The following is a 13,580-nucleotide window of genomic DNA, read 5'->3' on the forward strand; positions in this document are numbered from 1 at the left end:
TCCTTACAATGGCCGTCGTCAATATCAACGCATAAATAACAATAATTTATCGTAAATATAATCTCTAATATTATCTCTGTAAATATATTCTCAAGCAATATTCTCATCAGTGTTCAACAATGATGCATTTAAATCTAGCATGTTTTGTGTAAAAGCCCAAACAGTATCCTAGAGAAATAATGCATATCCATATTTCCATATGATTTGACAGTTTATTTTATTAAATATCAAAATGTCTGCATCATACCTGACACCTAGATGATCACTTTACAGCCAGTTTTATGACTTTCATTCTCTTCAAATGCTATTAAAGTTTCAAACGTGTATAACGTTACCAATGTTGTGTGTAACTTTAGAGACGGTCCCTGAATTCACCAACTTTTTGCCAGTCATATCAGATGCGCTGTGGTTCTGCTGTGTTTGTTGAAACTATTTTCGCTGCTGAAATAGAATAAAAACAGTCATCCACTGTATGATGAGTGAATCGCTTGCGTACATTACACACACATCTCTGCTTTTAGTGTAGATTTCAGCGCGTGACAGCGGCGCGCGCTCTGAACAAAATTCCGGATAATCTGAACGCCTCTGATTATGAGACATTGCATTCATAAACTCAATATAAACACGTGTGAGTGGTTATAATGCGCAACGCGATTATAACAGATGGATTTTGAGAAGACTATAATAAGTTCAACAGCAGAGTGGCTAGTGTGCAGCCGAAATAACGTTAACTTACACCCGCAAATGGCGGTTGTTAATGGCAAACCCTGATTATTATCCCTTAAATGTCACCCTACACTCTAAAAAAAAAAAAGGTTCTATTTTGCACCAAAAATGGTTCTTGGCTCGTAATCATAGGGGAACCTTTTTTAGTGCTATATAGCACCAATTTTGGTGCTTCAGTGGTTCTTCAGCGGTTCTTCAGAGGTTCTTCAGCGGTTCTTCAGAGGTTCTTCACCGGTTCTTTGACTAAGGTGCTATATAGCACCTCTGAAGAACCGCTGAAGAACCACTGAAGCACCAAAATTGGTGCTATATAGCACTAAAAAAGGTTCCCCTATGATTACGAGCCTTTTTTTTTAGAGTGTAGTCTTGTCTGAACTTGTTCGTTCGCTTCACGTTATTATTTCCCAGACGTAGTTTTGGTATTGAGATCAAAGTCCACTTGCCTTGCGTTCGTAGTTTTGAAGTGTTCCCCCTATTACAGCGACTTTCTTCTGGCATGTTCTGCAGACAGGGTGACCATCTTCGATTAAGTTTCCCTCAGGACTTTTGTAAAAGCCAAAATATGACAACGCCTCAGATTTGGTCCTTTTAGATATCTGAAAAATCTCCCGGTGCTGTCACTGCCTTCTGCCATATCTTCTCATTCAGAAAACAGCGCTGCAGCCAGACTGACGCTGACTGGACAAGATTTACCGCGAGTTTTAAAATCGTGATAATCACACGCGGTTTTAATGATAATTACATTTTATACGATATTACTAACCGTCACTACATTTTATCGTGGTTTATCGTGAAACCGGTAATCGTTTCATCCCTAGTTGTAGCATGTAGCTGTTCAGTTTATAGGCTGTTCTGAGTGTTTTAGCACATTATCACTTGTTCCTAAAGTGTTCAGAGTATTCAAGGTGCATCCCAATGTGTGTACTTATGCACTATTCTATGATGTTTTTAAGTATAAATAGTGCGAGTAGTGTGTTCACACTGAAAATTCCCAAAAGAAAAAGTGCACTTTAAATAACCGGATGATGCACTAAATTAACAGGGAATAAATACATTTGTAGCATAATCTCGTACTACCCACTTCTGAAGTCATGATTAAGAGCTCATCGCATTCAAATTCATTCAAAGACTTGAGAGGGCATTATATGTCCAATTTTTTTAACGATAATTCCGATAGCACGTGTAGGCAGCATTAATTACATAGCGGAGAGGGAGGGGCATCAGACTCATATGTTGAATGACAAAATAACCATATAAAATTCATACAGTACATGGATGAGGACATAGTTCATAAGTGCATAGTGTATAGGGTGTCATTTGAGACGCAACTTCAATGTTTTTTAGCATGTTGCGGTTTTAGCATTTTGCTATTCAGTCTTCGGGGATTGTTTACCCATTTTATCATCTGCCACATGGAAATTGATTGCTTAGAAAAGTAATAACACACCTCTTCACAACAACCTGCACAATTTGAGATTCAATTACATGTCTTAGGTACAAACGTTATGGAATGAGTTGCTGCAAGTTTAATACAAAGCGTTTGGGCTTAACCATAAATATCCCTAACCGTAAATATGAGCTATATGAATGCTAATGTTACCTTAACAAGCACCAATACCTAGTTATCTTTGCAAATTGACCCTAATTTGTGGTGTCTGTAGTAGTTCCATTGAAGCTCTGTAAGATTAGACTGCAGTGGATGAAATGAGTAGCCTACAGGAGGTGGTTGACTGCAGCTGTGGTTTGAATGCGGTCTATTTTAGACCACAACTAGATCTCGGCTCACTAGGCGCTCTTAGTCACAGGTGACTCACACCTCTAATTGTTCACATTGTGTACGTTCTGAGACAACAGTTTCCCAGTTTCTCTTTTATTAACAGGTGGCACGTGCTCTGCATATTTCCCTATAAATCAAAATCGATAGGGGTACGTGTTTGTTTTTCGAACAGGGAAACCAAAGATCCTGGGTCTTTCTACTTTTTTTCTTAGCAGGCTGCTGTTGACATTATACAAATTCAACCATTGTTCACACGTCATTCAGGATCTTTAAAAATGAAATATATTGGCATGGAACTGAAGGACTGGTTTACTGGAAACAATTAGCACAGTTCATAATAAATAAACTTTTCATGGATGGCAACATTTATATTGACTTGTAAATCTCACCGCCCATTTAAAAGAACCAGTCGTCTTTTTGATAGATGCATCGTCTGTTTGTTTACTTCAAAACACATTAGCTAGAACAACCTAAAAAATACCGTGTTTTGGTGTCATTTGAGCTTTCTCAAAAGAGATTTCTGTCTTTCCCCATCCAAGTAGATTGCAGCAGTACTTGTAGGCCTGTAATTTATTGAAGAATAAGACAAATTTTAAATAAATCTTAGGGCTGGGCGATATGCCAAAAAAAAAAAATCCCAGATTTTTTTCACAAAAAATGCGATTTACGATTTAAATAGATTTCCCCCCCTCCTACTTAAAATCAATCTGCAGATGACAAAGAAATTGCTCAAAACAAGTTTTAACTTTATTTTGTTCATGTAAAATATTTGCGTCTTGGTAGCGCCTACCTTTTAACATATGTAACAATGACACTGTAAAATAAAGTGTTACCAAAAAAACACATTGGTAATTAATTTCTGTTGATACATCCACAATTACACTTTTAAAAGCCAACATTAAATCTAACCATACAACAAAACATGTCTTAAAGGGTCACTTCAGCGCTGGGAAGATGAATGTGAATTTAAACTGTGTCATTTATGTAGTAGAAATGTGAAATTATTTTTGAATTTGGTGCCTTCTAGACTGAGAAAAGACATAAAATGTATTTTTGTCTCATGTGGATGAAAGACAACAACTCCCAGAATGCACTTGCTTCGCTGCCTTACGAGGCCACTCCCTACACCGCCCCCAGCGTCGTTTTTATCTTCATAATAATAATATAATTTTGTTCAGTTAGAGAATAAACACTACAATTAAAAACTGAACGTGTATTTTCAATAAAGTGTGAGTGAGCCGAACGAAAGTCACAGGACAAACACAGCAGGAGGAGTCAAATCTCATTCAGCTCGAGAGGGAAGTAGTATCTGAGGTAAGCGCCGCTGTCATTCTCAGCGCGTGTCCAGTCTGGCGCGTTTCTGAACGCAAATGGAAGCTAAACTCTCATAGGAATTAGGGCTGTCAAAATTGCTCAAAAATGACGTTCGAATATTCCCTCTAAAAAAACCACGAATATTCAAACCATTCGAACATCTGGTTGCGCATTTTGTCAATGACGCGCATTACGTCAATAACAGGACAAATGAATACAAAGAGACATAACTACTTGTATAGGTATTCTATTTAAGTTTAAACGTATTTGACAACGTATCACCTACACAAAAACAAGTAAATCAACTAATGGCCAAGACGCGGACCTCACTCTCTCTCGCCCTCGCCCTCACCCTCACACTCTCAGCGCATAACGGTTTAAATGGACAAAAACATTTTGAGTGCTGATCAAGAGTTTTGTGCAAGCAATTTAAGGTCGCGACTCTTGTCCCAAATATAGCAGGCTTCATTCAGTGATTGAAACAAATATTAATTGAAGTTTTAGAGCATATTGAACGCTCCGAGCGAGCTGCTGTGGTAAACATGGAACTTTTCCTTGACATGAAATGGTAAATAATCAAACCAGTGGAAGCAGTGCATTTATCCTTTATTCATGCAATATCTATTCAGTTAATACCTCGGATCCATTGCTTGACACTGACAGAACTCCCTGAAGCCTGCCCCATCCACGACACTGATCGGTCTCATGTCCTTACAAATGAACCAAATTAATTTCTCCGTTATGACCTCTTGTCGTGTTGCAGACAAAGAGCTTGTGGTGGGCGATGCAAAGTAAGGGTGGTCCAGTTGCTTATATTTACAAAATGAGCCTACAAAAGCATAAACAAGCCCGTTTAATAAAGAAAAGTTCACGAAACTAAGTGAAAACTCACGAAAGTGTTTAGTGAAATTAGGAAACATTTAAGAGATCATAAATTGAGTTGTATAAGTTAACGTTACATTTCTACATACATTTTGTTCTCATGTCACAAGTAATATCAAGGTTTATTTTGATCTGTTTTACATGATTCTTTTGTAGTGTGGTTTTCGGTGAAGTGTACTAAAATAAATATCGTCAGCTGTGTACATCAGCCCACTTCTTCTCAACGCTTTTTCCTGATGGTTTATAGAACAATTACTCCGAGTCGCCCTCTGTCATTTCAAAGAATAGCACAACGGCGAGCGCGTCAAGTATAAACGCCTCGTCCGTTTGGGGAGGAGCGTGCGCAGTCAGCTGGGGCTCGCGCTAACGTGCCCACTCGCAAAGCAGACAGCCACGGCTCTACTACCGCGGGCGTTTTTTTCCACATTTTTTTTATTCTAATATTAATTTTCACCTTCGAAATTGTTTTTTTTTTTTTACTATTCGAATATATATTCGAATTTAGAATATTCGTTGACAGCCCTAATAGGAATTCATTGAAAAGTTGAAACACTCACTTTGCTACGCATCGCTCCGTTATGAGGTCGAGCCGCGAGCGCATTTACATTCTGTGCGTGAGATCTCTTCCCTGTGGGCGGGTTGAAAACATGCGGAACAGCTCCCTCTACTGGCTGTAGTTTTTAACCTCTGGCCAAAAAATCCTCAGATGACGCAAAATGACGATATTTGCGTAATCGGAGGAATTTTTCCTGAAATAAAATGCATAATTCTCTCGTCTCAGGGGGATATGAGGGGGAAAAGTACCATAATTCAAATATACTACGGGGTTTCTACTGATACAAAGCTTAATGCTAAATCACTGAAATGACCCTTTAACCATACCCGTATCCAACCTTAAAGTCCCTGTAAAGTCAAAACTAAACATGTGTTCTGAGTTTCTCACACCACAGATAAATGTGTTATTAACCACCCAGCCAAATTTGAATCATTAAAAAATCCGCCAAGTACATAAAATAGCTTATCAAAAACTTGAAAAAATGAGCAGCATTCTCTGCTCTCAAACGCTGGGGCTGTGTCCGCTGTCAGCGCCGAAACCACGCCCACTCGCGGGAAAGCTGCCGTGGCACACAAGACAACACTCACTGATCAGGACCGTCTATGATCACGACGCACCAGATGTCGGTGGGACGGGAGGACTAAGGCCGGGGCGGGGGATAGTCGGTTCTGCAGCGGATTATCAGTGAATCCTAGTTGTCTCCAGTGAAAGTTTGTAAAACGATCCGGTGTATTGTCAATGCAGACTCAGAGGCAGGCGTCGGTGGCTGTTCACAAAATGAATCCACCTTTTCTTGATCATCGTGTTTGTTTTGTAAGCTGTGCAGTAACTAGCGATCGAGCGGGCAAACTGATGCGAATCTGCTCTAGTTATGATCGTGTTAGGGGAGGAGCCAGGCTCGGTGGCTCCAGTGCGTCATCGAGCCACCGTTTTAGCCCCGCCCAGAAAATCCTGAACACAGCAACGGTGAAAAACTGTTTAACGGTCTAACTTCTGAATTCAGTACTACATAGTTCACAGTCTTTGTAATTTGTTTCAGCAATACATTTCTAACATTTGTAATGTGTTTAGAAAAAAATCTCAGAATTGCCTTTACAGGGACTTTAATTGCATCTTTCAAATATTTTTTTTTTTTAAATTGATCATTCATTTTTATTCTGAAGTGGTTTTCTGCATGAGAATGTCAACAAGATGGCTGCTAAATGAACTTACTTGCCTCAAAGGACTTTGAACTTGCTCCAACTCTTCCAACAGAGTATCGGAACGCAATTAGCGATCCATGTTCTTTGATGCTGTTTGTGTTTGAGAACTTACCAAAGTGCAAGTGAAATCAGGATTGGTAACATAAATAAATGATGTGAAGTTGTTTTTTTTAACCGCATTTTGTTATTTTGAATCACATTCTATTATAAATGACAAGTAAAAACACATTTTTTAAATGACTTTCTTAATACTTTGATAGTTTTACACGATCTGTGTAGTTCCATTTTTAATAGATACATGAAATTCAGTTGGTTAAACGATCATGTATTTAAGTATTAATTATCAGTTTTAGCCAAAATATCTGTATTGGTGCAGCTCTAATTAACATGGGTGCATTTCTCCTTCTGTGTCTCTCGTTAGTCACTAAAGGGCAGCAGGAGGAGACGGAGGACGCCTCTGCCGTGGCAGTTTCAGCAGAGGGGGAGGAAGAGGAGCAACCGTCATCCCCTCTTCCTGCGAGCCCTGAGACGGGGGCGGCACAAACATCATCAGCCTCTGGAGAAGCTAAAAGCAGGTCAGAGCAGCATCCTCTCGCCAGGCTGATTCACCGCCGGCGTGGGAAGCGTGCGCTTGTGGACGCGTGTGTGTGTGTCAGTGTGAATGTTTGTGAATGGCTTCGTGTTTTAAGCTTTTTTGACTGTTTTGCGCCTTTCCACCAAGATCTCAAAATGGAAGGTCAAACTATAAATGCCCGTTAGCACACGTGTGCTAAAGCATGTGTGCATGTATTGCTGTTGGCTACCATTCTGTCTTAACATGGGGGATGGGCACATGATCAGCTTAATAAAAGAGCATTCTGGGTAAAGAAGACTGCAGTGCAGGAACTCAGGAGTAAGTGCTGCCGTGGCACAGTCCTCCAGCTCGGAAAGTTGACTGTGTTTCCAGGAGCACAAAGATCAGAAAGGTGCTACATAAGGCCAACTGCAGCATTCATGCAAATTTTCTGTTTACATTCCCAAAATATATGCAGTATGCTGACAGTACTGTATCCCACAATGCAATGTACTCTATTTGATCTCTTGATTTCTAGTGTGATTTATGACAGAGAAGTAAAATTGACAATATTTTTAACATTAGTGGAATACTTCTGTGACATTCATTGTTCAGAATAGAATAGTTGCTTAGTTACTACTAATGAATGAATTTTTGTTCTGTTGCATTTACACCCAGCAAGTTTTGTGACGTTGGACTGTGAAAATACATTTGGCGCTACACAATTTCCTTCAACATAGTATGCTTTTTCAAACATATTTCATTCTGAATCTGGACCCATCTCTGGGTTTGTTGGTATGTATGCACCGTGTCTTGTTTGTTTATGCTCTCAGCTGAATGTGCCTCAATGTTGATGTTACACTACAAATTTAAGGTTCCCCTGCCACACATGCACATACATACATAAACACACAAACCCCTGTCCAAACAGTGAACTCACCACGGCCGCAGGTCTCCCAGGCTTCAGTCCATGAAAGGTTGCTAACAGACTGAAAGATGGCTTTTTAGGACGGACTGTACTGCCCATGAGGGCCAATGATTTGGCGACCAATTTTATATCTGAGGGCTGAACGATATTTACTTGTTGTGACGTCAACACAACAAGCCTCCCTGACAATACTTCATCATTTTGAGGATATGTTACAGTGGTCAAAGATTATTATCTTTGCATCATCTCAGAAATTACACATTCATAATTAAAAGAAATTGGACGTAACCACATTGCAACACAAAATAATATTTTGTCCATCAGTCTGTAGCAAATTTGTTTGTTTTCACATTCATGATGTGATCATTTTCATTTGGAAGTAGTAAAGTAGGAGTTACTCATATCGCTGGACGTGATTTCACGGTTGAATCTGTTGTTTCAATGTTATATAGCTATATTTTGAGCGAAGCGGTCTCCTCACTTTTATTCCAGTGAGAATATATGGAGTTCTGGTTTAATTGTTGAATATTTTCAGTGAGCGTGAAAATAAAAGAAACAGCATGTGTGAATTCTAACACTCCCACATCCTTCACAGTAGTAGAAACTTTGGTTTTGCAACTTGCTTTCGTCTCCTATCAGTGTAACAGTTAGAGACTGAGGTAGGTTATGTGCAGGTATGATTCTATTGCAGTGTACTTCAGTCATTTCAAATGTATGGTACAAATTTAAATATTTCTGTTTATTGTAATTGCTGATATTATCCCCTAAAGGGTTAGTTCACCCAAAAATGAAAATAATGTAATTTATTACTCACTCTCATGCCGTTTCTTACCTGTAAGACCCCCGTTCATCTTCGGAACACAAATTAAGATATTTTTGTTGAAATCCGATAGCTCATTGAGGCCTGCATAGCCAGCAATGACATTTCCTCTCTCAAGATCCATTAATGTACTAAAAAACATATTTAAATCAGTTCATGTGAGTACAGTGGTTCAATATTAATATTATAAAGCGACAAGAATATTTTTTGTGTGCCAAAAAAACGAAATAATAGCTTATATAATGATGGCCGATTTCAAAACACTGCTTCATGAAGCTTCGGAGCATATCGAATCAGCGGTTCGGAACGCCAAAGTCACGTGGTTTCAGCAGTTTGGCGGTTTGACATGCGATCCGAATCATGATTCAATACACTGATTCATAACGCTCCAAAGCTTCATGAAGCAGTGTTTTGAAATCGGCCATCACTATATAAGTCGTTATTTCGTTTTTTCACTTGATTTAAATGTTTTTAGTACATTAGTGGATCTTGAGAGAGGAAATGTCATTACTGGCTATGCAGGCCTCACTGAGCCATCGTATTTCATCAAAAATATCTTAATTTGTGTTCTTACGGGTGTCTTACGGGTGTGGAACGGCATGAGGGTGAGTAATAAATTACATTATTTTATTATGTATATATAAATACACACTCATTAATGTATATATTTAAGAAATATCTGCATGTATATATATATATATATATTTATATAATTTATATTTAATATGAATATATATAAACAACACATTTTTCTTAAATATATACATGCATGTGTGTGTATTTATATATACATAATAATTATACACAGTACACACATATTATGTAAACATGAACTTTTATTTTGGTTGCAATTAATCGTGGTTAATCAATTTGACAGCACTATTTTATGCATATTTTGTATTAAAATCTGGGCTTTCACTACATTTATATTTAAAGTAGGGCTGTCAATAGACAAACATTTCGATTAATCACGATTAATCACATCCTTTTGTTCGATTAATCGCACACTTATCGGTATGGTAATTAAGCATACACCATTTATCTTGTTTAATATGCTCATTTTGTCATCATTTGCTATATCCAGCAAAAGTAAACCATCAGATAGAAGCGTTATTTCCATAGCAATGGCCAATTATGGCCAATGCAAGCTTTTTCCAGGGTAAATTTAGATGTCTTTCCAAAAAAGCACACTGGGAGACTCCAAAAGGACACCAAATAACCAAATGATATAAAGCAGGGGTGGGCAACAGTTTTAGTCTGAGGGCCACAGTTACTTTGGCAAAGTAAACGGAGGGCCACACTTTGGACAATTGCAATTAAACATAGTTACATGATTAAATCGTACAAATTAATTAAATGCAGATATGTATAAGGCTACAGTTACTTTGACTTTTACCAGCCTATTTCAAGGCCTGATATATATTTTTGCTAGGCCTGTCTGATATAGGCTACTCTATGGTTACAATAACTGGATTTACTTAAAATGATTCATTTACTACACTACCCTGCATATTGTTCAACTGTCATTCATACCAGCTGTAGCTATTCAAGATCGAAAACAATTAACAAAACTGCAAATGTATGTGTGGAGGTTACATTAACATACAGACTTTTTTTTTTTTTACAGGCAATCTGGCTTGGAATTATCAAATTTAATTGGGGATACCTTCATCACTGAATGAAAAACATATTCAGCTTATTTCACTTGTTATTATTCCTTTTTTTGTAATTTCTTTTTTTATCATATGTTGTTTAAATCTTTTATAAAATAGAACACAATTTAAGTGCAGATCAACTTCATCACACGTATGTTTGCTTGAAAGAAAGAACAACATGGAATAGTCCTATGCGTCTCACAAAATGTAAATTTGATTTAGCTGTATCATCATCACCATCTACAGGACATGCATAAGAAATAGCAACAAGAAACTGAACAATGTTGTTTAACTTTATACCATCAATGATCAATACACACTGATAACTAGCTTAATAAAAAGATAAGCCAGCGTCACCAGTGAGTTTTTTCAAGGCGGTTCCTATTTTAGATTGTTCCCCCTTAATGTATCCATGGCGATGCGTCATATTTGTCACGTGACACCGCACCCACAATAACACTGTATTACAGATGCATCGCTTTTATTCCCAGAGAATCAGGGTCATCAGTTTCTCCCGAAATACGTGCAAGAAAGTGGCCGGTGAACTGTGACAAGAATAGAGTAGACTTAATAGTTACTTCCACTATGTTTGTCTGATATAATATCACTTCGGAAAAATTATATTTGAATAGATTGTTATTGCTGCTTCCACAGACATCAGTGTGTATTTTACAAACTCTAAAGGTATTGTTTTACTCGTGCTTATGTGTATTGAAATGTCTGAAACCTAAAATAAACATTATGAGGTTGAACAAAAACTGCATAGTTGTGATATATGACAGCACTGAGGCTGAGCTCGTCCGTCTCTGGCTCAGCGCCAACCAATGCGCAAAAGCACAGTTTGAATCCGGCAGTCATGCGACGTCACTGAACATTCTAAATACAATGTGGGACCGTACTCTCAGGGGCACAGAAGTAAAAATCCCATATGTGACCATAACGATCAAAAGCTTAACAATTTCATTTGTAATCCTGAATACAAAAATTCAACTTTCATCCAAATTGCCAGCACATCGAGCGCATCGCGGGGGCCGGATTGAAGCACTATGCGGGCCGGATCCAGCCCCCGGGCCGTATATTGCCCATGTATGATGTAAAGAGTGTGTTTATACACACCTTAATTTACAATAAAAATGTAATTCTGTAATGTTATCCTTAATTTCATGAGGGCTCATAGTATACATATACATATATAAGTCAAGTTGCAATACCAAACAGGACCACATGAAGATCCAAAAAAAACCTAAACCAACGTACCTCCTTGACCTGACTGCATATACTATAGTAGACGGATCCATTCAGAATTCCTAAACACAGCAACATACACATGGCAGATAAAAACATCCTGAAAGTGTGTGGAAACCATGTGATTGTACTGAAACGTGTCTGTGCATAAATACAACGTGTGATCATTGCATAGATGCGCACATACACTGTTTGTTTGTGCATCAATATAACTGACTCACACGCGATTATTGTATGACTCCTGTGCTTCACCGCAATCCTCCTTGCAAAACTTTACTAGCAAGATGCTGTTTTGCTTTTTCCAGTCAAGAAACGTAGTTTGTCTATCATCTGGCCATACAGCGGTGGGATGTTTTGACTTTCTGTTCAGTCTGTATTTCACACAGCGCGATGCGTGAAGGCTCGCACTAATCAATCAGAATATGAGAGAGCTTGTTTTTTTAAAACTAAACACACACTGGAATGAATGACACAATTTCATGTGCTTCAGTAATTTATTTGCGTTATTTGGGTTATTATTTTAACGCATTAAGTATTTTGAATTTAACGAGTTAACAGGCCTAATTTACAGTGCTAGTTCACACAAAAATTAAAATTGTCATAATTTACTCACACTCATGTTGTTCTAAACCCATAATACTAGAGTCCACACCACAATTAATTATAACAGCACAGATGAATCGTAGATATCGTAGGAATCAGTTTCACAGTATTTTTTTTTTCCAACAGACTATTAAGAGCTCTGGCATTTAAAGCGGCAGACGACATAGCATGCCGTGTGCACTTATAATAAACAGAATTTTATCGTGCATTGATGTGTTACCATGTAACAGGCTTTTCCATTTATCTTCAAAACACATCCGCATTGTGCATGAACGCCCTTCAGCTGTTATAAAATCACTTTATACCATGGTCTGTCTGAATACTTGATTCTGATTATTATTTTCCTGCCGAAGTCTGAGCGGCTGTTATACACATGTAGTTTATATGTTAAACATTTAGTGAAAAATGGGTATTATTTTATTGCTTTAAACAAAGTGTTGTAATTTTGCTACAGTGTGTCTTTGAGGGTTAAAGGAACGTTCTCCATTAAACCGAAACATTCCTTTAAACCCATTATGTTGCACATGTTCAGAACTGCAACATTTGCCATCTTGTTTGATTCGCTAACCACATTCCTCTCATCTCCTCACAGCGAACAGCTCTGTGCCTTCTGTTACTGTGGTGGTCGAAGCCTGTTGGGCCAGGGGGATCTGAAGCCATTCAGGGTCACGCCCGGATACGACCCTCCACTCCGACAATCCTCGACAGAAGAGGCCCATGACCATGACGACAAGAGTGGGGCTGCCAGCCAATCAGGGAGGCACAGGGGCCCAGAGAGGTAAGCTGATTGGCTGGGGCGAGGGGGCTGTCGTATGATATCAGCTGTGATGTGTAGTGTAATGTTTAAATGAGCTCAGCTAAATGGGGCTTCTCTCACGACAATCCAACTCTTATTTTTTCATCTTGGTCGGCCCCTGTGAAATAGATCAGATGGTATTGGCCATTGTTAGAGAGAGGAAAGTGTGGCACGAGCCAAAGCATGTGTGTATGTGGGTTTGCACTCTGTGACGGCGTATGTAAGGGCTGTTCTGATCGGTAGGCCTGTTACAGGCAGCAGGGCGCTGATACCTGACGTCACTGGTTGAATCACCCTCATCTGGATGAAATTTCAGGCAGAGACTGAATACGGATCATTCCAGTTGAAAATTGCACTCATTGCTTTAGTATGTGTGTGTTTTTGCTTAATATCCTGGAGACAGACTCATGTGAAGCAAACAGTATTTGTCCTAAAGTGACCCTCTGCATCGTCTCAGCAAATGGCAATGCTTATTTGTCCCACATACTTTGATTTAAAGCACATTGTAGCGGTTCATTGTCTC

General features: G+C 38.6%; 1 protein-coding gene across 5 annotated transcripts in view; it reads left to right on the forward strand.

Annotated features, from left to right (window-relative positions):
* kmt2cb (lysine (K)-specific methyltransferase 2Cb) overlaps positions 1 to 13,580 on the forward strand; it is a 142,592-nt gene that overhangs the window by 29,588 nt on the left and 99,424 nt on the right. For all 5 annotated transcript variants that reach the window (XR_013816627.1, XM_079818573.1, XM_079818575.1 and 2 more), the window contains exons 4-5: positions 6,879 to 7,032; positions 12,854 to 13,039. Coding sequence is in view for 4 of the 5 variants with exons in the window: in XM_079818573.1 (XP_079674699.1) it covers positions 6,879 to 7,032; positions 12,854 to 13,039 (340 nt within the window). In the remaining variant the exon portion in view is untranslated. The remainder of the gene's footprint in view (positions 1 to 6,878; positions 7,033 to 12,853; positions 13,040 to 13,580) is intronic.

This window comes from Gobio gobio (genome assembly GCF_949357685.1).
Source record: "Gobio gobio genome assembly, chromosome: 6".
NCBI lineage: Eukaryota > Metazoa > Chordata > Actinopteri > Cypriniformes > Gobionidae > Gobio > Gobio gobio.